The sequence below is a fragment of the Myxine glutinosa genome, chromosome 12 (genome assembly GCF_964187855.1).
Source record: "Myxine glutinosa chromosome 12, kmMyxGlut1.1, whole genome shotgun sequence".
NCBI classification, from domain to species: domain Eukaryota; kingdom Metazoa; phylum Chordata; class Myxini; order Myxiniformes; family Myxinidae; genus Myxine; species Myxine glutinosa.
The window spans coordinates 26,168,629-26,194,606 of record NC_136272.1 but is presented as its reverse complement, the minus strand read 5'-3'; the positions used below and the strand labels follow the sequence as shown (position 1 = coordinate 26,194,606).

At 44.4% G+C, this 25,978-nt stretch overlaps 1 protein-coding gene across 1 annotated transcript in view; it reads right to left on the bottom strand.

The window, feature by feature from the left end:
• LOC137438074 (sodium channel protein type 1 subunit alpha-like) overlaps positions 1 to 25,978 on the bottom strand; it is a 259,043-nt gene that overhangs the window by 52,459 nt on the left and 180,606 nt on the right. Inside the window, 4 exon segments of the mRNA XM_078766607.1 lie at positions 6,426 to 6,580; positions 12,256 to 12,379; positions 24,479 to 24,658; positions 24,782 to 25,000. Of these exon segments, the coding sequence (XP_078622733.1) occupies positions 6,426 to 6,580; positions 12,256 to 12,379; positions 24,479 to 24,658; positions 24,782 to 25,000 (678 nt within the window).

The following is a 25,978-nucleotide window of genomic DNA, read 5'->3' as shown; positions in this document are numbered from 1 at the left end:
GCCTCAAAAGCCAGTCGCCGACTGGGCATCCTCCGTCATGCAAAGTCCTTCCTCCTTGGCACACTTGAGCTTCTCACCACATACAAGGCTTTCATCCGCAGCTCAATGGAATACTGTTCTCCCCTCTGGGTTGGTGCTCCTGCCTCACACCTAGCTCGTCTTCACGCTGTTGAAACCAAAGCTTTCAGGATCATTGGAATCTCCCGGAATGAAGCTAACTCCGAGGGCCTTTCACTCACTCACCGCAGGCAGGTAGGTGGTGCTTATGTCTTCTACCAACTCCTATCCGGCCTAGCTCCCCCAGCTCAATCTGTGCTCTGTCCCCCAAATATTCCTACAGGTCGCACAAGATCTGCCAGCAACCCTCTTCTGGTTAAACTGCCAAAATCAAGACTCTCTGCTTTCCTTCATTCCTCTTTACTCCCACCTCTGGAACAAACTCCCTCAATCTCTTCAATCCCACTCCTCCCTCCAGGTCTTTAAAACAGCTGTTCACCACCATCTCTTATCTTTTCCCCGTCCAAAACCTTGATCTCTTCTACCCCCGTTAATTCACCCCCAGATCCACTTTTTTTGAAATACCGACTTCTTTCCTGGAAGTTCTAGCAGTGTCCATGTGTTTTATAACTCTCCCACCCCCTCCCTGCCTTCCCATGCCGCCTCCCCCCAAGCCCTCTCCCTCCCACAGATCTTCCGATGTCCCTGTTCTCTGCTGTTGTACTTGTGTGCTTCCCTCTCTCTCCCCATCTTGTCTCCCGCTCCCTTTATTGTATGTTTTGTGTGTCAGTTTTTTTTTTTGTGAATGATGTTATCTCTTACACGAGCCTCCATCTTGTATACAAAAAAAATAAAAAATAAAAATAAACACAAAATGGAATATGTTCATCTTTGTATCGTAGTACAAAATTATTTAACTCGACTTGGGTCCACTTGATGGAAAACGTGAAAGATAAGGAATTTGTTGTGGTAGGAGGAGACCTAAATGGACATGTGGGAAGGAGTATGGATGGTTTTGAGGGAGTTAATGGGGGTTACGGATATGGTGTGAGAAATGGAGAAGGTGAAAGGATTTTGGAGTTTGCTGATGGAGCTGATTTGTTGATTTGTAATACTCAGTTCCAGAAAGAGGATAATAAGCTTGTTACATACACGTCAGGTGGGTCGACGACAACCGTTGACTACCTGCTGGTGCGTAGGCGAGATAGGGGGCACCTCCAGGACAAAAAGGTGATCCCGGGGGAGGAGGCTGTTTCACAGCACCACTTGGTTGTCTGCGACATAAGGGTGAAAGGTGCAAGGAGAGCTCGGCGGGTGAAGTACCAACCGAGAATGAAGGTGTGGAGGTTGAAAGAGGTGACAGTGAGGGAGGCATTAACAGAGAGGCTGAGTATGGTAGAGGATGATGTGGTTGAGCTTGAAAGTGGTTGGATGTCAATGAAAGACAGTCTGTTGGGAGCCGTTGGTGAGGTATGTGGATGGACAAAAGGACCACCGAGGCACTCGGAAACATGGTGGTGGGATGATGAAGTTGGAAAGAAGATTGACAGGAAGAGGTAGAAGTTCAAGGAGTGGCAGAAGGCGAAGGGTATGGGGGCAGAAAAGGCAGAGCATGAAAGTTATAAGGCAGCCAAGAAGGCTGCAAAGAAAGAGGTAGCAAAGGCGCAGGAGGCATGTCAGAAAATGTTCGGAGAACGCTTGGATTTGGAAGAGGGTCAGAGAGCGGTATTCAGGATTGCAAAGCAGATAGCAAAAGAGAGGTGTGATGCGATGGGGGTGAGTTGCTTGAAGGATGAAGTGGGACAAATCGTTGTGGACCCAGATGGAATTAAAGGAAGATGGAAGAGATATATGGAAATACTGTTGAATGTAGAGAATGAATGGGATGGCAACATAGAGAGTAACCCAGTTTTCGGACTGGCAGGGAAGATAACCAAGAAGGAAGTTGAGGAAGCGATAAAAGCAATGTAGAGTAGAAAAGCGGGAGGGACGAGGGGAGTTGTGGGAGATATGTTGAAGGCAGCGGGAAATTGGGGTGTGAAGAGAATGACAGAGATCTGCATCTGGTAGTGAAAGAAGGCCGCATTCCAGTGGATTGGGAACTGAGTACCCTCGTCCCTCTATACAAGGGGAAAGGTGACCCTCTGGACTGTGGCTCGTATCGAGCGATAAAGTTATTGGAGCATGGAATGAAGGTGTTGGAAAGGGTGTTGGAGAGGAGGATAAGGAAGAAAGTGAAGATTGACGAAATGCAGTTTGGATTTATGCCGACAGACGCGCTCTTTATTGTGAGGCAGTTGCAGGAGAAGTACATGGAGAAGAGGAAGAAGTTGTTTCTTGGGTTTGTGGATCTGGAGAAAGCATTCGATAGGGTTCCACGTGAAGTAGTGACATGGGCATTGAGGAAGTTGGGAGTGGAGGAATGGTCGATCAGAGTAGTGATGGCAATGTACAAAAGAGCGCGCACAGCTGTAAGGACAAAGGACGGGAACAGTGGCGAGTTTGAGGTGAAGGTGGGAGTGCATCAGCGGTCGGTACTAAGTCCACTACTATTTGTAGCTGTGATGGAGGTGCTGGCTCAGAACATAAAGGAGGGTTCACCGTGGGAGTTGTTGTATTCAGATGATCTGGTGTTGATTGCAGAAAGTATGGATGGACTGAAGGAGAAGATGAACAAGTGGAAGGAATGTATGGAGACAAAAGGTCTGAAGGTGAATATCGGAAAAACGAAGGTGGTGGCATGTGGTGAGGTGGAAAGAACTGGGAAGTGGCCGTGTGCTGTGTGCAGGAAGGGTGCCTGAGTGAATTCCATTCAATGTACAATGTGCGCTGAGTGGGTTCATCAAAAATGTAGTGGTTTGAGAGGGTCATTAACCAGTGTGGCAGCTACATTAAAGTGTAAGGTGTGCACAGAGGGAGCTGCAGATGGAGGAAATGTTGAGTTGGATCTTGGAGACGGCGTGAAGCTGGAAGGTGTGAAAACATTTTGTTACTTAGGAGACATGCTGAATAGAGAAGGTGGAACAGACTCGGCAACGGTTGCTAGAGTGAGATGTGCATGGAAGAAGTTTCGGGAACTGAGTGGTGTGCTAACGAGGAGGGGAGTGTCGTTGAAGCTGAAGGGAAAGGTGTATGCTGCATGTGTGAGAAGTGTTATGATTTATGGGAGCGAGACATGGGTAATTAACGTAGAGCAGCAACGAAGGCTGGAGAGGGTGGAAATGCGAATGGTTCGGTGGATGTGTGGAGTATCGTTGAGAGAGAGGAAGACAAATGATGAATTGCGAAAGATGATGGGAATAGAGCTTGTGATGGATGCTGTGAAGAGAAACAGGTTGAGATGGTTTGGTCATGTGTTGAGGAAGGATGAAACTGACTGGTTGAGAAGAGTGATGGAAATGAATGTAGAAGGAAGTAGAGGACGGTGAAGACCGAGAAAGACTTGCCTAAAGATGGTCGAAGAAGAAATGCGGGCAAGGGGGTTAACAAGGGGAGATGCAGAAAATAGGGCAAAATGGAGAAGATTTTCATGGGGACCGCAAGGCTAACCCCCGCTCTTGCAGGGAAAATGGCCTTAAAATGCCTGTTGTTGTTGTTGTTGTTGTTGTTGTTGTGTCCACGTTTGGTTAAAATCCCTTCTTTTTTTCAAGTTGTTATAACAAATATTTTCAAGTAAAAGTCACATGACCACAGATAGACCTTTGAACTACAACAACGAATCAGTTCATCTTGCATCATAGGATATATTTCTACATCCTTCAGCGGTTCAAGTTATAACGCTTACACAAATCTGCTATGCACACACAACCCAAAAACATAATGCCTTGGCTGAGGAGGCATAACATGGTCATTTGAGAATACACTTCTTTGATTAACTCAAACATTTAATGGGAATAAAATTCCAGAAATACATTTCATTTCAAAGTAAGAACTCATTCAAAACATCTTCATATGCCTATCTGTAGAGCACACAGCAACATTTTGGTGGTGAATGTTTGAACGAGACCTAAGTTTCCTAACTGACACCATGGACAGAGAAAAGATTCATTGCAATGCATCTGCTCTTAATTCCCATTAAGAGTTGTTGCTGTAAGTAGGAATTGAATCAACCATGCAGTTTGGAGGAAAGTTGAAAATTTGAGTGTTGAGTGAAAATTTGAACCGAAGATTTCATATACAGTACATCTGAATATTGTCACCCGTAGACCCATAGTCAACCACTCATCCACAACCACAGCTGAAGTGTAGACCTAAAATGGCAGAGATCCCTTTGTGGATGACCGAATTAAATGGGTATTATGCCTGTGCGGTATTTCGCATGTCAACATATTTATAGCATAATTTAAATCACATCAGTTATAAATACTATCACAAGAAGACGTCATGCAGAGCACAATACTTGCAAAATCCACCCCTCCCCCCAAAAAAGGTTGCCATGGATACATGAAATTGTCAATTTCATCAAGATTAAAATGGACGATCTTGATCAAAGCTCGGGTCAATAGAATGAAAACTGACGATTTTTAGATGAAAATTGATGATTTTAGAAGTTTGACTGAGAGTTGACCTTTGACCTTTTGACCTCAAAAATAATTTGTTTCCCAATTTAGTGACTCAATGTGCACATACTGTTCAATTTTCAAGACAATCGGATAAAAAATGGAGATTTTAGAAATTTGACCTCCAGATGACCTTTGACATTTGACCTCAAAATCAATAGACTTCTCAATTGTGACAACCTCTACAACTTGGTGAAGTTTCATGATGATCGGTTTAGAATTGTGACCTGTAGGCCGGTGACAAACAGACAAACAAGAAGGCGTCATGCGGAGCACGATACTTGCAAAATCGGCCCCCTACCCCCAAAGTTTTCCATTGACATAGCAAATTGTCCATTTCATGAAGATTAAAATTTACGATCTTGATCAAAGCTCGGGTCAATCGGAAGAGAAGTGACAATTTTTCAGATGAAAAATGATGATTTTGGAAGGTCCACCTTGAGTTGACCGTTGACCTTTTTACCTCAAAAATAGTTAGTTTCCCTATTTAGTGACTCAATGTGCAAATGCTGTTCAATTTTCAAGTCAATCGGATGAAAATTAGGGATTTTAAAAACTTGGCCTATGTTGACCTTTTGGCCTATGTTGACCTCATAAATAGTTGGTGGTTGAATTCAGTGACCATATATGTAAATCCTCTTAGAATTACAAGTCAATCAAATGAAAATTGGTGGTTTTAGAAATTCGGCCTATGTTGACCTTTGGCCTATGTTGACCTTTTGACCTATTGACCCCAAAAACAATAGGCTTCTGGCTTTTGACCAACTCTACCATTTGGGGAGGTTTGGTGAAGATCGGTTGAAAATTGTGACCTGTAGGCCGGTGACAAACAAACAAACAGACAGACAGACAGAATCACAAACACAACCGACCAATATACTTGAAAAATCTTCGATTTTGCAAGTAATAAACTCTAATTTAATCCTATAAAATTCTCGGGGATTCGCGTTGGTATTTGCACTTATCTGATAAAAATTTGACGAGAGTGGTATTTAAAATCTATATTCATCTTAATGAGAGCCTACCTACTCTAAAAACATGCATAAGGTGTATTTAAAGGACAAGTAGCTTTAAAAAATTGCAAAAAGTCTAGCCTCATGGAAGAGTGAGGTGACAGAGGGTGGAAGGCAACATAATGGAGCAGTAGGACATGTGGGCACAAGGGGTTGAACAGATAGGAGGAAGAGAGAGAAAAGGGAAGTAAACACAGCAAGCTGCACAGACAGTATGTGGAGGGGTTCTCGGAGGGTTAATGAGGATAGAAAAGATATTAGATCAGGATGAAGGATGACCTGAGGTGGTGGTGCACTGTCAACTTGATGTCCTGGAGGGAAGAGTGGGATTGAACAGAATGAATAACTTGGTTCTTGAAACAGGAAAATATATTAACAAAGGAATGGATGGAGGTGGGCAGTGAGCCTGGATAATGTGAGTTTCACAAGTATGAATATGCCTCGGATTTCACAAAGGTGAACACAAACTCACACACAAGGATGGGTTGCTGGAAGAATGCATGGAACCTGGAGAGACTAAGGAGAGAGAGTGGAGGATGAAAGAGGAAGCAATATCTGACAAGATGTGGTGGAAAACACAGTCCATCAACTTGTCTGCGATGAAATCGTGAGAACAAAATCATCTTTCTTTGAAGAGTTTGGTAACAGGGCTATGATGAACATGTCCTTCTCACAGCATCCAATAGCATTTTCCAACCTATTTACACTTTTCAGTATAAATTACCAGATAACCTCAAAAATTATTTCACTACAATTATGAGGAACATAGCAAATCATTTGGAAGTGAAATTACAGTTTGGCTAAGATAAAGTAATTTCAAGCAAAAGGAAAAAAATACTGAACAAAGAGTCCACACCAGTGCTCCACTGCTCAGCAGGATCATGATGATAATGAACGATTCAAACCAGTTGTGCTCCACAATACGAAAGCACGTGCGGCGGAGATTCCACCACTGCCTTCCTCGACCTTCCTCAACCTGTACCTGACAGATTTTAAACCTCCGTACACAACCTGAAAATGCACAGGTATTACAAAGTAAATGTTAAGACATATTTAAAAGCCAAAAAGATATGGTACTTTTGTACCATATCTGAATCTCACCACTCTAGCCGACATCAGATAGTGCTAACCATAACCAGGATTTAGAGAGTTCATAGAACATTATACCCCACACAGTGTTCGCATTTATAATTCAATTGAAATAAAATAATGATTTGTGGAATTGCAAAAGTTGAAGATCTCCTACACTTGTGTGATGTACACTTTTTGCACTGCCTGAAAGAAACGGCCTTGGCCCAGGACAAGAAAAGGCCAAGAAGACTCGGCATTAGAACCTCCTCAAGGCAAGACAAGCACTTGAAGTTGCTCACCTTGCGCGGTGGAAGAAAATCAAGTCAGCAGCTGATAAATGAAACGAGAGCAGGTCTGAACATTAACATCACAGCTGGCACTGTGCACAGAAGGCTGATTACAGCAGGTGTTTATGACAGAGTTGCAGCAAAGAAACCACTGCTAAGACCACAGCACAAGTTGAAAAGACTGAAATTTGCAAATCACCACTGAGATTGGGTGACTGAACAATGGAATTGGGTACTCCAGTCTGATGAATTGAAGTTTGAACTTTTTGGATCTAAGAGATGGCAGTTCTTACGCTGAAAACCTGTAGAATGTTACGACACGCACGGCCTGCAGTCTAAGGTTAAATTCGAGGGAGGCGCTACGACTGTCTGGGGTTGTAGCTCAGCTTTTGGTGGAGGAAAACATGTTAAAATCAATTTTGATTTTCCAAGAAAATAAAAATCCAAAACACACTTCCAATATAGTAAAACAATATTTGGAGAGCAAGGTTACAGCCGGTATGCTCCAAGTGTTAAAATGGCCATCCCAGAGTCCGGACATGAGATTAAACGGAGAAGATCAAGAAGAAACCAACTAACCTTACAGAATGGTGGAACATAATACAGGATATTTGCACAATATTCCTATAAGAGTGCTTCAGTCATATACAGGAAGCATGGGTAAAAGAGGGATGGCACCCAAAAAGGAAAATGGCAGACACAAAAAGTATTGACTGATACCATAAAATGGCACTGTTCTTGTTATTACGTGTGCAAACAAAGCAAAAAGTAGGGTTAAGCAATTATTGGTTCAATTTGTCTGTCTGTCTGTCTGTCTGTCTGTCTATAAACATTAGTTTATGATTGAGGAACAACTTAATTTCAATTTAATGTTATATTTTGAACACGAATCGGAAAACGAACCTGTAGTTTAGCAGTAATTTGGCTCTGCATTTGACCCGATCACACATGCAGAGAGAGGAGTGAGATAATTTTTAAATGGTGAAGCCACTTTAAGATTTGGCTATGTCATTCCTTCCGTCCATCCAGCAACAAATGAAGAAGAAGAGCCTTTCTAACCCACCGTGTTAAATTCTAAAGGGTTCTAAAATGCAATTCTAGACTAGAGAATTCTAAAAAGTAATTCTTATGGTTTATAAACGGTAATTCCAATGGGTTCTAATGGGTAATTCTAAAGGGTTATTCTGGGGGTTTCTAAGGGGTAATTCTAAAATCTAAAGGGTTCTAATGGGTTTAGTTCGTTTCTTGGCTTTGCCTATTTCATATTAAAAATGCCAAACTAAACCGCTTATTTCAGACGTGGTGTAAAACACGCTGCAACAACGGTGGTAAACTTCCAAAAAAAATTTCTACTACCTTTAAAATATTTATTTTATTTCAATGGAATTATTTACATGAAGACTGTAGAAAACAAATTGCCTTTTTGACACTTTCAAAACGCTTCCCGCTAGCAGTACTTGGACAAAATATTATGGCATTTTATATCATATAGATTATAGACCAATCAAATTTGCCGCTCGCAGACCTTGTTTCTCAAGGCTGCATGGGGTAAGGTGTTCTATGAAATCTCTTGTTTACCTAAGCTGTTTGTTACCTCTGCCACCAAAGGTGGATGGAGGTTATGTTTTCACCCCTGTCAGTCTGTCTGTGAACAAGATATCTCAAAAAGTTGTGGACGGATTTGGACGACATTTGGCAGAGAGGTAGCGTATGTGACACGGACGAAATTATTAGATTTTTGGTGAAGATCCTGATTCGGATCCGGCTGTTAGAATTTTTAGTCATTTTTCAACATTGGGAGATAGGGCCAAAAACGATATACAGTAAAGCAGGATATCTCAAAAAGTTGTGGACAGATTTGAACGAAACTTGGTGGACAGATTGGATCAAGTGACGAGGACTTGTGTGACAACGACTAACCAATTCGATTTTGGTGAAGATCTGAATATGGATTCGGTTACGATAAATATTTAATATTTAAGTGATTCTTCACCACTGAGGGATTGGGCGAAAAGCAAAATATAACATAAAAATCACCCACAGGGTGAACCGTATCTTGCCAAAATGTGAAAATTCCGTTTTTTCGTCATGACGTCATCAAATGACGTCATAGCGTCAAACTGTTTACAGATCTGGGAAGCACTCATCAAGGGCATTCATATGAGGTATTACTCGATATGGTACCTACGATTTCAAAATTTGACCTTGGGGTCAATAATTTTCGACCTCCAGCGCTAACCATGAAGGTCAAGGCCGATCGCCACCAAAAACGAATCAGCTGAGCGCCGGACCATATACTAGATTCCCATGAAGTTTGGAGACGATCCGATCAAAGTTACTCAAAAAATTAGTGTTTCGTCGACCTCCATGATTGGCCGCAAAGTGACCTTGACCTTTGACCTTGACCTTCATAATTTTGTGTGCTAAAGGGTATCTCTAAAAGACTCTGATATGCGAACTTACAAGAGTTTCCAAAGGGAACTGTGCTCTACAGAGTGACCTAAACAATGCGAACTAAAGCAATACAATATACATGAAAAGTGCAGTTTTTTCGTCATAACGCCGTCAAATGACGTCACATTGTCAAACTAGTTATATGTTTGGAAAGCACTCAACAAGGGCTTCAATTTGAGGTACTACTCGATATGGTAACTGAAACTTGAAAATTTTACCTTTTGGTCAAAATTGAATGACCTTCAAAATGACCTTGAAGGTCAAGGCCGATCGACACCAAAAACTAATCAACTGAGCGCCATACCACACCCTATATACCCACCAAGTTTGGAGATCATAAGATCAAAGTTACTCAAAAAATAAGGGTTTCGTAATTTGACCTTGGGGTCAATAATTTTCGACCTCCAGCGCTAACCATGAAGGTCAAGGCCGATCGCCACCAAAAACTAATCAGCTGAGCGCCGGACCATATACTAGATTCCCATGAAGTTTGGAGACGATCCGATCAAAGTTACTCAAAAAATAAGGGTTTCGTTGACCTCCATGATTGACCGCAAAGTGACCTTGACCTTTGACCTTGACCTTCAAAATTTTGTGTGCTGAAGGGTATCTCTATAGGACTCTGATATGCGAAGTTACAGGAGTTTCCAATAATAACTGTGGTCTACAGAGTGATCTAAACGTGAAAAAAAAATGATTAACCACAAACAAAAAAACAAAAAAACAAACAAACAAACATACAAGCTGACTGATACATCTTGCAAAAACTTCGTTTTGGCAAGATAATGATAATGAAAAAAGTTATGGATGACTTATGACTAAACTAGGTGAACGAGGTGGTTAGGTGACAATAACAAGCAGATTACATTTTGGTTCAGGTCCAAATCCAGATCCGGCCTATCAGTGGGATACAAAGTGTAAACTGTTCAGCTGGTGGAGTTACGCGCTCTACCGAGTGTTGTTCTAGATTCATGTGCATTGATAAAAGCTGTTACTTTAAAGTAATAAACACATATGACTGTTATCATTGGTAATTTGATGAACTTACCTGAAAGTATGAATATCATTGGAATAACCCAAACCTTTGCACAGTACAGACTACAGAACACATGGAATTAAAGAAGATTTAAAAATATTGTTTTCCTGTATCGATATCCTGTACACAACATTGAGGGCCTGCACCTAAGAAGTGTGAAGGTAGTCTTCTTCCCTCCAAACTGCACAAGAACATTGCAGTGAATGGATTAAGCACTCATTTATCAAGTCAAGATCCAAAGACAACTTGTTCAGTACTTTCTGTGAAGAACGGAGTTATTCCTCTGATGTTGTGAAACAAAAAATGAGACATTCTCCAGACAATGCAGAGACTTTTTCTATAGCTTGGGAAAAAGTAATGTCAACTGTGATAGAAAAGTGGAATGAAGAACTCATCTTGCTGGTGAAGACTAGTGTCCGTCTGCGTCAAAGGACCGGTAGAACAGTGGATGATATCAATAGGATGTTGATTGAAGTATGCTAACTGCCATGGAAATCAGGGAGTACGCTCTTGTTTCGGGCGTTCACCCTTTGGTGGAGCAAATAAGAGCAAAGTGATCGTAAGTTCCTGCTTGCTTGAAGTGACAGAAAATTGCTTCAAGAAAGCAGGATTTCTGCCTAACGTTGGAGAAGTTACTGCCACACAGACATTCCTGAATAAGAGAGCAGTACAAGTGATGGAGAAAGATGGCAAGAAGTAACAACAAAACTTGCAGGTCAAAGATTTAACATTTGAAGAGTTTGTCTCAGTAGACAGCAAGATTTGTACTTCTCAAACACAACAGACACTATAGGTTCTCATCTCAAGATGAGACAAAAGAAGCTGAACCAGAATCAAAATGTGAAAGGGAAAGTAAACTAGAAACCTCTGAGAAGTGTAGTTAATGGGGCTTTAGAACAACTAGAGTAGTTTTTCTGTACGTCTGATATATCTCAAGCTAATACTCAAAATTGTTTAGGGAATTAGAACAGGTAGTAACAGGTGAAATGAGAATGCAGGCCTGGCAAAAAACTATAAAGGAATCTACTATATAAGAGAGCTGTTGGTCTGTCTGTGTGTGTGTGTGTCTGTCTGTGTGTCGCCATTTTTCTCAGAGATGGCTGAACGGAACTTCGTCAAACGTTCAGAGGTCAATTAGTGAGTGCCTGGGAGTGTTTTCGGCAAAAAATAAATAAATAAATAAATAGATAATCGCTCGATAGTGCCTAAGCCTTTTTTAATCAATGACAGTTATATACAAGTACACATTCGCATAAATAAATACAAAACAATCACCAGACATTTGAACACAAATAAATCAAACGATTCTGGAAGTGTACGAAGTTGGTAGTAAGGCTTCTTCTTCTTCCTGATCGGCATCACACTTAACTCAGAAACGTGATGAACGGCACATTCACCAGCATTTATTCAACGAAAAGGTGATGAACCCCTTTTCACTTCCCCCTCCCCCACTCCCTTCTTCACCCCTCCCTCTCCTGCCTCCCCCACCCCCCCCCCCCCCCCCCTTCCTCCCTGCCCGGCAATGCCGGGTACTCCTGCTAGTACTTCATAAGACCATATCATCAAACTTAACTGATTGTTCTGACTATACTGTTTAAATTTTATGAAGACATTAATTCATCTAGTTAATAAATAAATAATGCATTGATGGGTTTTTTTTTGAAGAACCTCTTTACAAAGAACCCCCATATCACAAAGTTGAAAAAAAAACTTGGGTCCCTTGAATTTCGCTATAAAGGGGTTTCATTGTAAATATATTATGATTGACGAATGTAACCACGTCATTAGATAGATAGCACTAATGGTGTTGTATGTGCACAGGTATTTTGAGCACTTGCCCTCAGTGAAACAAGCTTCCGGTTCCACAATCTCATCGGCCTGTGCTGGAGCAGCTTCTGTCTCATCTCCAGTTTTTTTGAAATCCACAGTGCTCCCCTCAGATGAACTTGATTCATTCAGAATCTAAACAAAACAACAATACTATGAGAATACTTGATAGGCATTGTATTTTATGTCCTTATGATGCAACCGAAATTCAATTTACAAACCTTATGATGCAACCGAAATTTTACAAGCGAATCCAGTGCTGTTATTAAACAACAACAACAACAACGAGGGAAATTTGTCCTATCATATCGGTGCTGTAGCTAGGTTATAGTGCTCAAACCTTAGCCCGAGCTGCACTGCAGGAAGGGGAAGGGAGGGCGGGGTGAGGGGTGGGTGGGGCGGTAGGGTGCAGTGCCCTTGGAGCTTATACTGAATAATTATACAACATAATTAGGGAATAATTCGACAAATTAACATATTATTAATTTTTTTTTACCATTGTGTTTATTATGTGATGATCAATGTGTGTGCAAATTTTCAAGTTTATCGGTCCTTCGACGGTCGAGATCTGAGCTTTCTCAGTTAGGAAAAGTACAGTTAGGGTTAATACAGGTTGTGATTATTATTTGGCTAAACCCAAGTAGGGAACTTCACAAGGGAGTAATAAGATACTTGTACAAACATTTATTTTGCACAATTGCATTTGTAATATTGGTGATACGTATTACATTGTTATAAGCAATTGAAGTTGAAGATTTAAGTTGCAAAAAAAAAAAAATTCTTAAAAAAAACCAAAAATAAATAAATTAATTAATATATTCTGAATATAAAAAATAATAAAAACCTTAGTACATACACATGGGAGAGGTAGGTGCATACCAGAAGTTTGGTACGATTTCACAAAAGTTTGAGGGAGTAAATAGTTCAGTGACAAGACAAGACAGGACAACACAACACAAATACATATACAGTATTGTTGCGGATATGGGATTTGCATCCATCCATATCCGCTTGTAAATATTCCCCTATTTCCTCAATACTTCCCAACTATCCCCAATCCCCCATTCCCTAGTCCCATTTTCTGTAAACAACACTCTGTAGACCCGACCTCCCCCTATTTCCCCCATTAAATGTCGTGCCCAGGTTCACCGCATCTCATGTAAGACAACTATAGGACATCTTGCTAGTTATTCTTAGTCTATGTCAGTTAAGGACTCGTTTCCATTAATTCTGACCCTTCGTTGCACCAGAATGTGATTGTATGGCACCGTTAGGAAGTTTAGGACCTCCCAATACCTCCCCGCAGCTCTTCCTCACGGTTCAGCAATAACAACAACAACAACAGCAACGGCAGCGGCGTGCACAGGGAGTGCGCGTCCTCACTCCGGCTTGGTTGGTAGGGGGTGTTGGGAGGGCACGAGGCCTTCCCAACGAGCCGCCATCGAACATGTGCTCGACGGGGTTACCAAATAGGGGCTCCCTGTCAGCTCCTCATCAAGGGCGGAGCCCGGTAACCCCCGCACCCAATGGAAGCGGCGGACCGGCCCCAGGGGGGCGGAGCCAACCAGCCGAGGGTGTGTCACTCCCCGCTGAGCATGCGCAGGAAGAGGGGGGTGACGTCAGATGCGCGCTGAGCTTGGAGCAAGCAAGACGTACCCTCCGAGCGCTGTGAGGCCTCCCCGCATCTTCTGGACTGGACCGTGCTTTATCCTGTCCCCGAGCCAAGGTGCACCTTGTGCCATCGAACTACCTGTCCCTTCCTGCCATCAATCCCTGTGTAAGTCTACCTTGTCCGTTTGTCCGTGGTCTGTCAGGGTTAAGATAAGACGGTATTTAAGTGCCCATCTCTTCTGTGTCTTTACCTCACTCTGCCTTGTAATCTACCCCCTTTTCTCCACCACTGTAATTATACCCTCCTCCGGAGGTCTTGAGAACTGTACCCCTTGCGTCGTTTCCTCTTTCCCAGTCGTCGCGTCCTTTCCATCATTGATTTGGCATAGCGCGATTTGGTCAACGTCTGGGTGGAATCGGGGTCTAGTCGGGGAATAACTGTTCGGTCGCGGCAATACCACCGCTCGGTAAATAACATCTAAACCGCGTCCGTAACAATTGGTGTCAGGAGTGGGATACGGACCCGAAGCGCGCTTAACGCGCTCAAAATTATAAGTCACCGAAATTTGATTTTGTTTTACAAAAAACCCGAATTTTGAAAGTCGCGCTATGGGAGATCAAGACGGCTGGGTTCCGGTAGAGGAGAGTGAGGCAGGGTCGATCCAGGACCAAATTGAGGGACATGAGGAGAGCGAAGCAGTGAGGGCGGCAGGTTCGCAAAATGGCGGCCTCGCGCACGAGGTTACGGGCGCGCAAAATGGCGCCTCGCACATGGCTACGGCGACCGCGCCCGCGATCGTAGCAGCGCCGCTGGTGGATTCGAACCTTTTTTTCCTGCAAATGAGGGCCCTTATGGGACAAATGGGAGACCAAATTGGAGGTTTGAAAAACAGTATAGAGGCTCAGAGTGAGAAATTGAGGGAGGACATGGGGTCCAATAGCGAGAAATTGAGGGAGGACATGGGGTCCAATAGCGAGAAATTGAGGGAGGACATGGGGGTCCAGATCGGAGGGTTAGGGAGTAGAATAGAGGGATTAGGAAACAAATTTGAGGGATTAGACAATAGATTAGGGGAAATACAGGAGGGGTTAACGGGGGTAGAAAACAGAATGGCCGCTCAAGAGAATCAAATGGAAGGGATGAAAAATGGGTTAGAGGGGTTAGAAAACAGTATGGAAGGCAAATTGAGGGACATTAGGGACCAAGCGGAAAGGGAAGTTAAACAAATGGGGCAGCAGATAGAGGGGGTCAGAATGGGGGTAGAAACTAAATTGGATGCTCACAGGGAGGAAATGGAGCAGATGAGGGTGGCATTTGGGCAGGAGATGCAAGTGATGGGAGTCGGGAGAGGAGATCAGAAGAGGTGTGAGTGAGGAGGTCGGAGGAGTGCGTGAGGAGGTGAGGCACTGTGAGGAGCGCATGGAGAAGGAGGTGAGAAAGGGGACTGTAAAATTGCAAGGTGGTATAGAGGAGTTGACGCTGGGAGTAGAACAACTGACAGTGGGACAAAAGGAGTTGGGGGACCAGGTAAAGAAGAACACAGCGGTAATAGAGGGTTTAAAATCGACACAGAAGGAGATGAAAAAGGACAAAGGGGTAATTAAAAAAGAGTGTCAGACGGTACATGAGGACCTGACGAGGAAAATGAACAAGATGGTAGAGGTGATGGAGGTTAAAGAGCGGGAGGTGCGGGAGCACATAGAAAAAAATAAGGTGGAGTTAGAGGAAGAACTTAAGGGGGCGCACGAGGAGATGAAGGAGGTGAAGCAGAAATTAGAAGAAGTGGAAGAAGGGGTGAGCGAAATTAAGAAGCGACGGAGAGAGGATAAGAAAGAGATAAAGGAGGAAGTAAAAGAATTGGTCCAAAGTCTGTGTTCGGATCGTGATGATGTGCTCATTAACCGGATGAGGGATTCGCAGGTGATGGAGGAGAAGCGAAGAGAAAGAGGACCCGGTGTAAGTGGTGACCAATATGGTCGTGCGTATGATGCGCCAGGTGATTTAATGAGCTTGGGGGTCGAGATGGACCCGGGTGTTCGTGAGAGGCCGTTGGTGAAGTGTGCGACAGGTCTGGTGTGCGAAAAAGGAGGTGTGCGAGAAAGTCCGACTCTGGGGTGTGTGAGGAAAAAGTGCGCGCCAAGGAGTGAGGGTGCTGTCGAGAGTGAGTCGGTCGTAGCGCGTGTGCGAGGGAGCACATGGAAGCGCGTAGTGAGGAGTGTTACAGAGGATGTAACGGAAGAATGCACGCCTGTGGTGAGTGTTACAGAGGATGTAACGGGAGAGGATGCGCGAGCAAGGTGTGTAACGGACGGGTGCATGGGGAAAGAGTGCGCTGTCAAAAGTAAGGAAGAGTGTACACCTGTGGTAAGTGTTACAGAGGGTGTAACGGGAGAGTGTGCGCGAGAAAGGTGTGTAACGGACGGGTGCATGAGGAAAGAGTGCGCTGTCGAGAGTAAGGGTGAGTGCGCTGTCAAGAGTGGAGGTGAGAGTAGTAAGAGTGACACGGAGCGTGAGTTGGTTGTGACAGGTGAGAAAGGAAGCACACCTGGAATGGTAGAGCGTGTGTGGGAATGCACGCTGGAATTGGTAGTGAGGCACGTGGTTGGGTGTGCGAGTGAGAGCACACCTGTGATCGTCACAGAGGAGGTGACCGAGGAGGGGGCGCGAAGAGGTGTGTTGGTGAGGTGTGCGAGCGACGAATGTGTGCCAAGGTGTTCGGTGGTCAGGTGTGTGACCAAGTCTGTGAGTGGAATGAGAGTACCTGGGTGTGTAAGAGAAGGTGCAATGACCAAGAGCAGGGAAACGGCTGGATGTATGAGCAAGAAAGGGGTAGCGTATGCGTGTAAGCATGCAGGTGAGGCATCGACGGTAACCGGGTTAGCGGTGAGAGCGACTTATAGCCGAATCGGGCCCTCGGTGCGTGCCGGGCTTCGCGTGCCGCGAGAACCAGCGGGGATCCGAGCCACGGCGGGTTCGAAAGGACCGCCGTACGCGATCCACGCTGGGCCTCGCTTTGAACGGCCGCGTCCGTGCTCCACTAGGCGGAGCGGGCAGCCCGATAGGAAGGGTCGTCATGGCGACCACTTTTTGTTGAGGCATTCCGGCAGGTCGAGATCGGGCCATGGGATGGCTCCGTGCCGAGATGGTGCGTGGGACCTCGGCCCGGGTAAACCTCCTTCCCTGCACCGAATGCGGGACGTATCCAGCCGCTGGCACCAAACAACCCGCATTCATGGCTTGGCTGTACGAAGCCGAGCTTTAGAAGTGAATTGGCGCACCGAGAGGCATTAGTAAGTAGACTGTAATGACGAGGATAGTGTTTTGGCCCCGAAATTAGAAAAACAAAATTTGATGATTGGCAAAGGATTGGCAGTAATGATTGGCAGATGATGGGTAGTGATTGGCAAATTTTTGATTTGTTGAAATTTGATGTGCAAAATTGGTAGTGGGAGATGCCCGATGTGGTGGGATGGCAACTCTGTCATCCCTCACAAACTGGGGGGCAGATGCGCTATAGATTATGGGGTGTATGGCAGTGAAAACTAGCCCGGGTGGGTTAGGATATTGTGTGTAGGGATCTAGCGAAGATGACATTAGGTAACGTTAAGGTTTAGATAGTGACTGATACCTGTAGTGGGGACGTAGTAGCTTAGTGTTTGATAATGACGTGGGAGCGCTGAGTGTAAGGGAAGACGGAGAAGCGCAAGTTTCAGAGGGGAGTAGTTAGATGAGATGATGCTGTGTGAGAACTGGACAGGTGTGTGGAGCAGTGTATGAGTAGTGAGTGTTGTGGATCAGCGCGAATGCGCTTGGGGGAGAGAAGGGTGCAGGCGGCACCAAGTATGAGAGCACAGGTGTGCAAGTACAGGTGTGTGGAATATATGGAGCAGAGAATGAGTGGTGTGAAGAGAGTTGGAGTAAGTGGTACGGAGTGGTGTGCATGGTGCGAAGGTGTGGATGGGGGAAGAGTGGACCCCCTTTTCACGAGTACCCGGGGAGGGTAGTTTAAAGAATAGTTAGAAGGTATAGGTAAATTGTGGTTGGATATTGGCATTTGTGGTGCGGTTGCAGAATGGTATTGTGGATGGGTGCATTGGTGTGGTGAAATTGGCTGGTCGTGTGGCCTGTTAGTATGAGTGTGAATGGTTGGGCACTCCGCCACTGTTAGATGTCGGCCAGGTGAGGCCGCAGGTGGGCTCTGGGAGCCGTTAGTGTCAGTGGGTGCCTGAGGATCCCGGGTGTGGATCGGGCAGCCCGTGCCAGAGAGGGCACTGAGGGGGTGAGAGTGCGAGAGGGCCTTCCCCAGTTAGTTAGGTTAGGGTGAGGAGCAGGTGAGCTCGGTAGGCAACAACAGTGGTGGAGGTGTGCAGGTGGGCGGACCAGCTGGGAGCGTCACACGACCCAGCCACCGAAATTGTGCGGGGGCACCGAGTGTTGAATCGGGGAGTGAGACCCAACTTGATGGTGTGCACCACAGATGGTCAATGGGATTTTGGTTCTTCGAACCACATAGAGTAATGAGGGCCAATGGTTTGGCAGGAGAAAGACCCCGGGTAATGTAAAGTTGTTAAAGTCATTTAGGAAATAGTTAGGATTGATGAACCTGTCGCACCATACGCAGCCACTTACCTGAGGTGATGCTGATGACTCCACACCTGTGTTTTCTTTGTTTTGTGTTGCAGGAAATGAGAATTGCTGTTTGGATTTGTGAGACGCATCACGACGTGGATAAGACATTGGGGTGATTCCATCTCTCCCTCCTTAGGAGGGACTGATGATGAATTGGTGATGACAGATTTTGATGTTGAGTTGGAGATGGCAGATTTTGATGAGAGTTGGAAATGGCAAATTTGATTGGTTAGGAGGGAGAGAAGACGAATTTGGTTTATGGGAGGAACGGGGAAGACAGTAGGGACGTTTGTTGATGTGTAAAGTAGATGTTTATGGGTAGTGTTGTGTTTTGTGGATACAGTAAGGGGTAAGGGAGGGGCAATGTAGGTTACCTGGTGGGGGGGGGGGGGGCGTACGGTAGGAACGTACCTGTCTCACCTGGTTCCCATGTGCCCCCAGTGTGCATTACCTTGTATTGCGTGCACTTTTGCGCCCTTACCACCTTACTCACTTGGCTTCTTTTGTCTCCCACCTCCGAGGATCTGGCTTTGGGGCAGAGAGAGAGGAGAGAGAGGTGCTGGCTCCGCAGTTGTGGGCCTGTACTTCCGCTGCTTGCTGCCTGGATCGATACACCATATGGACCGCAATTTTTGTGGCCACCCATAATGGACCGCAGTTCTTTTGCGGTCAAGCACCACCCGTGGATGGACCTCTGGGTCAACGTGGCACCTATGCCATACAGGTGAACCACTTTTAGTTGGCCCCCCTGACGGCCACAATTCAGAAATGGACGCGGTTGGCGCCTTTCTTTATTTCTAAAGAAGCCAGAAGGCCAAGTGCACTCCATGAAGGCAAGACCAGCGGCAGAACATCGGCCGGCTGCGACACCACCGGTGACCATGGACACTTAATTGTGCATTGTTATTGAACACTTTATTGGTGCACCGGATGGTGCTGACTGTGCGTATGGGGTGGTGCTTTTGGTGCTTGGACGGGGTGCTCTGCACATTATTAAAGGCCGTAGGGCCACAGGGCACTCGTGGGTTGGTGTATCGATGCTGGCATGCGTGCTCTCCCTATGCATAACATCTGCATGTGTTCCTCAAAGAACAGGTCCTGGATCGTAGTGTAAATATCAGTGTAGTCTTGTATAAATGATGCTCCCTACTGGCTGTATGTTTAGTTTGAGGATGCTTTCCGCGATTCGGTTATCCTGTGGGTGTGTTTCTGTTAGGATAAGGGTGCAACGTCGCAGGGGGACATATTTACTCATTTGTGAACATCTGTAAAACTGTCGCACTCAGGGTTGAGTTAATAGTAGAGGGAACTACATCTGAGTGCCACACTAAAGTAGGTAAAAATTTATCGGGTCGGGCCGCCCCGAGGTAGAGAAGGGTGCAATGCTGCGGATATGGGATTTGCATCCATCCATATCCGCTTGTAAATATTCCCCTATTTCCTCAATACTTCCCAACTATCCCCAATCCCCCATTCCCTAGTCCCATTTTCTGTAAACAACACTCTGTAGACCCGACCTCCCCCTATTTCCCCCATTAAATGTCGTGCCCAGGTTCACCGCATCTCATGTAAGACAACTATAGGACATCTTGCTAGTTATTCTTAGTCTATGTCAGTTAAGGACTCGTTTCCATTAATTCTGACCCTTCGTTGCACCAGAATGTGATTGTATGGCACCGTTAGGAAGTTTAGGACCTCCCAATACCTCCCCGCAGCTCTTCCTCACGGTTCAGCAATAACAACAACAACAACAGCAACGGCAGCGGCGTGCACAGGGAGTGCGCGTCCTCACTCCGGCTTGGTTGGTAGGGGGTGTTGGGAGGGCACGAGGCCTTCCCAACGAGCCGCCATCGAACATGTGCTCGACGGGGTTACCAAATAGGGGCTCCCTGTCAGCTCCTCATCAAGGGCGGAGCCCGGTAACCCCCGCACCCAATGGAAGCGGCGGACCGGCCCCAGGGGGGCGGAGCCAACCAGCCGAGGGTGTGTCACTCCCCGCTGAGCATGCGCAGGAAGAGGGGGGTGACGTCAGATGCGCGCTGAGCTTGGAGCAAGCAAGACGTACCCTCCGAGCGCTGTGAGGCCTCCCCGCATCTTCTGGACTGGACCGTGCTTTATCCTGTCCCCGAGCCAAGGTGCACCTTGTGCCATCGAACTACCTGTCCCTTCCTGCCATCAATCCCTGTGTAAGTCTACCTTGTCCGTTTGTCCGTGGTCTGTCAGGGTTAAGATAAGACGGTATTTAAGTGCCCATCTCTTCTGTGTCTTTACCTCACTCTGCCTTGTAATCTACCCCCTTTTCTCCACCACTGTAATTATACCCTCCTCCGGAGGTCTTGAGAACTGTACCCCTTGCGTCGTTTCCTCTTTCCCAGTCGTCGCGTCCTTTCCATCATTGATTTGGCATAGCGCGATTTGGTCAACGTCTGGGTGGAATCGGGGTCTATTCGGGGAATAACTGTTCGGTCGCGGCAATACCACCGCTCGGTAAATAACATCTAAACCACGTCCGTAACAGTATATACAGTCGGACCCTGCCATTCGCGGTTCCACCATTCGCGGTTCCACCATTCGCGGTTCCACTATTTGCGGTTTCCGCGTATTCACGGTTGATAAAATGCGACCTGTTTCTCTATTCACTGAAGTGTCCCGCAAATTCATGGGGTTTTTTTCTATTTGCAGCTGTGTCCCGCGAATTCGCGTTTTTGGGGGTGCAAAAAAGAACATTTTTCATGAGCGGCGAGCTTGACACATTTATAAAACCCATCTTTAACCAGCCATGCAAAAAGCAGCTGGACCTATGCAAAAAACATTAAAACGATCATTCATTCATTCATTCATATATTCATATACACTGAAGCAGGGTGTATGTTTGACACTGTTTGACATGAACACTGTTTGTTTACTTGTTTGTTTGTGGGTTTTTTGTTTGACGGATGCATATTCTCTATGTAAATGTGTATCGTATAGCACCGCTCCCAATGTAAGGGTGGCATTACAAGTCATAACAAGAAACAGCAATCAGAGATTGCAGACCCTCGCCATGACGTGTTTTAGTGTTTTTTTAAGGCTTTTGTGTTGAAACAATATGGCGGCCGAACCGCGTGACCCATGAGGTCACAATTATCATTATAAAATTCTACAGGAGGAGGCGCAGCTATGGTGAAAAATTCCTGTCGATCTGATCAACGGTTGCAGCGAAAATCATATATATTATGTGCAGACAAACAAACAGACAGACAAACATACTCAAATGAAATACCCTCTCCTCTGGTGAGGGTAACTAGAACGGCATTCGGTAGAGCACATATCTCCACCAGGCTGAACAGGTGTAACGCTTTGTATCACACTGATAGGCTGGATCTGCATCCGGACCATTCGTCCTCAGTACACAAGAAAATCTAATCGGCTTGTTCTTGTCACCTACCCAACTCATCCACCAAGTTTTCTCATACTGTGTACACAACTTTTTGAAATATTATGCTACACATCATTTTGGCCCCATCTCTGAATGGTGAAGAATCATTTAATTTTTTATTTATTCTCATATCCAGATACAGATACAGATCTTTACCGAAATCGAATTAATTCGTCCATGTCGCAGATCAAGCAGTCCATCGAATTTTGTTCAAATCTGTCCATAACTTTTTGAGACATCCACCACACAAACAAACAAAGAGACATAAGGGTGAAAACCTATGCCGACCTGGTAGTGGTATAGATGTGCCATAGACATCACAAAGTGGGGTAGTTAACCCATTCATATAATGACGGGTTCTTTGCTAGTTCCGTAGAACTCCACATGCTACCGACAGGTCGGTAGCAGTGGCTTCCCTCTATTGACCATTAAATTCTGGTCTATAAGTTGGAACAGGTTAATTACAAATATTACATTTGTATTTACAAATATGTACATTATTTTATTATTATTATTATTATTATTATTATTATTATTATTATTAACAGGTCCTTAAACACATGAAAACCTTGCATTCTTACCATCTCTCAAGAAGGATAATAAACTAACCGACATATCTATTCCCACAATCAACCGCTGCTTCTTTATGAGAGATGTCATTGATGTTAAGAAATTTAGATTCTACAGCATACAGCAGAGACATATAAAGCAGGGTGCCAACTGTTAAAAGAGAGAAGTATTCCACTGAGCTACGAACAAAGGCCCTGTATTGTTTACATAGGGAACTACGTATTTTATGGCGTAGCCCGTGGGGCAATGCCACTGAGAACAGCGTTTGTCTGTCCGTATGGCCCCACAAACATACACCAATCAGAGCTGAGGATCTGGTCACATGACAGGGGACGCTTTTAGTAACCATTACAGTTGCATATGTTACTAAAAGGAAATATAATAACCTTCTGTGGAATGTTTCGGGGTCCAGGCGGGTGTTGTAAGGTAGGTAGGAGGTTTCAGAAATTCCTCAATACAATTATGATTTTGAAATGCGATCGACATCGGCCTTGCTCCGGAATCCGGAAGTGAACAGATGACGACTGTTCACTATTTTGATATCTCAATACAATCGTCATTTAACATTATATTTTGATATATTAATACTATAGTATTAATTTGTGATTGGAATGATGAATGATGCTGTTTGGAATGTAAATATAGAGAACTTGCTGTCAATGCCTGACATTCGACTGAAGGTGGCACAGGAATGTGGAATTTATTGCTTCATCGTTTGCCATTCATCGTTTTTTACCCAAGTCATTCACGAACCGGCTGTCCATGCCTGAAGTCAAAAAAAAATCATACTTACATTATTTTCTAGCTGCTATCCCCACCCAAGGTCATACTATCCTCTTCAACTAAAGTATCAAACAAGCCTGGCTATGCCATTGCTAGGCCATTGTTTTTTCCTAATTAGTGTAAAGAGAAGTAGTTTGTGTACAAAGATCCATGTCCTTGCTGCAAAGAGCAATAATTTAGGCCAACTTTATGCTAAGGAAGGGGGTCTGTACACCTGTGTGGGAATTAGGCGTATGCAAAGCCAGGTCACATATTTTTTTGGTCTTCAGTGTCAAGGCTTGTTGGAGAGCTAGAACACAGACCAGGACAGAGTGAAAGGCTGGAAAATACGGCATGTGAATGACAGAATAAGCTGGTGGAGAGAGGGGGGTGGAGGAGGGTGGAAGGAGAGGGAAGGAAGTTCGGTGATTAAGCTGGTAACAAGCTCAAGCACAAGTAAGGCGTTGAAAGAAGAGGAAGGCAATAAATGAATGAAAGATGGGTGGAGGGAGAGTGGGGAAATCACAATAACCTGCAAGAGAAGGGGTAATGGGCTTAGCTTAGTGAGGGTGAATAATATAAAATATAATGAGCATGCATTGGGGTTTCATTCCTGGATAGCTCGCTTTACTGTGATAGTTTTTTTGAGTTATCCAGGAATGAAACCGCAAGGTGGTAAGGGAGGAGTAACAGTATCGGAGTCAGATATTTGGAATGTGAATTAAGGGATATGAAACATTTTAAACTGAGAGTTACATTTTAAAAGATCAGAGTTGACAGAGTGTTAGGGAAGGAAGGAAAATGGGAATGAGGAAATAATAATAAGTGGGACTGAATGAATTAATAAATGGGGTGGCAAAGAACGAGTGATTTCTGTTTTAGTTCCATTGCTACACAATTGATGAAATATTACAACTGACTGGAAAAAAATTGCAGTGGTGAAATAATTGTTTTTGTTTCATTTTTATTCCTGTACTTTTAAATACTATTATTCACCCTTTTTCCAGAAGATATCAAGGTTAAAACTTTCTGGGTCAGACATTCATCCCCTTTGAGTGGGATCCCTAGTTTTGATAACTAACTGTGTCATGGGGTCCACAAGTACAAAAATCTTGGAAAACCGCCGCGTTAGCTAACAGCTCAATATCAAAGTGAAAATGCCAATGGTTCTCCTTTATCAAAGTTTTAAAAAGCCAGTAGAAGCATTGCAATAATAAATTGAAGATATTGTACGAGCTCTTACCTCTTTGCTTCCCTCCAAGTCGGATTCACTTGTTTGATCCTCAGTGTCTCGGGTCTCAAAGTCCGACTCTCCGACAGCAATGGGTACCCGGCGTGGGTACAACCCAGTGGTATCCACTGGTACTTTGTTTCCTTCTTCCTGTCCTATTGGAATTACAGTGTGGTTTCCCGTGTACTCATCCTGCAGCACAGACCATCATGTTTGTGCAAGAAATGAAGGACCAATGAAGCGAAGAGAAAATAAATTAAAAGCTTGGTCATTATTGATGGCAAAAAAGTAAGGTGCCCACGACAAAAATTGTACCTTGGTTTCGTTCAAGGCTTTCACATCATCCTCCAGCACCTTGTTCTTTTTGAAATGTTTCTGAAAAAATTCACGGATGAAAACTTTTGTCACAGCAATGCCGTATTTTATTCGCTGCACTGAAATCTGCAAGTTGTTCATCTCTCCATCGTCGTCTGTTGCCGCAAGATTGTCAGCACTGAAGGAGCTCAGCAGCAATGCCAGGAATAAGTTGAGAACCTGGCAAAGAGGTTACAAAAGCTTCATTTCTAGTACATGCAAAACACATGAAAATGAACGTTTAACAGATAAACTTCACAATAAAGAAACAATTGAGAAAGAAATAGACATCTCATAAAGAGATCACTGGGATCTCATAAAGAGATTCCTTAGCAAGTTAAAGAAGTTTGTAGTTCACGAGTCCACGATGTATAAAAGTTTATGAGGTAGGATGGTGTCCACACCATATTAATATTGGGTAAGTTGAGCCAAATAATGATGAATATTAAAAATTTGAACCAGGTAGCAGCAAAACAGTAAACCTAGTATCTGAAATATAACGCTCATATTTATGGTTCAGTCAACTCAGTTTACTTGTTAATCCTTGTTAATACACTTCTAACCAACAAAAAATCGTGGGCAGACATTGTGTCCTGGGCATTCACCTCCCAGCCACCATTTTAACAACAAAGAGCAATCAGAGATTGCAGACCGTCCCCAGGATGTGTTTTAGTTGTTTTTAACGCTTTTGTGTTAAAACAATTTTATTTCATTTTTAAAATCTTTTTGTATACAGGATCGGGGCTCGTGAAAGAGCTAACATTTATCCCACAAAAAATAAATCAAACAGACACACATAGTATATAATAAGGGGAGCGGTAGACAAGATGGGGAAAGACGGGGAAGCACACAACCACAACATTTGAGAGCAGGGACATCGGGAGATCTGTGGGAGGGAGAGGGCTTGGGGGGAGGAGGCGTGGGAAGGGGGAGGGGGTGTGGGAGAAGTATAAAACACAAGGACACTGCAAGGACCTCCAGGACAGAAGTTGGTATTTCAAAAAAGTGGATCTTGAGTGAAATTAGCGGGGGTTGAAAAGATCAAGGTTTTGGATGGGGGAAGATAAGAGATGGTGGTGAACAGCTGTTTTAAAGACCTGGAGGGAGGAGTGGGATTGAAGAGAGTGAGGGAGTTTGTTCCAGAGGTGGGAGAAAAGA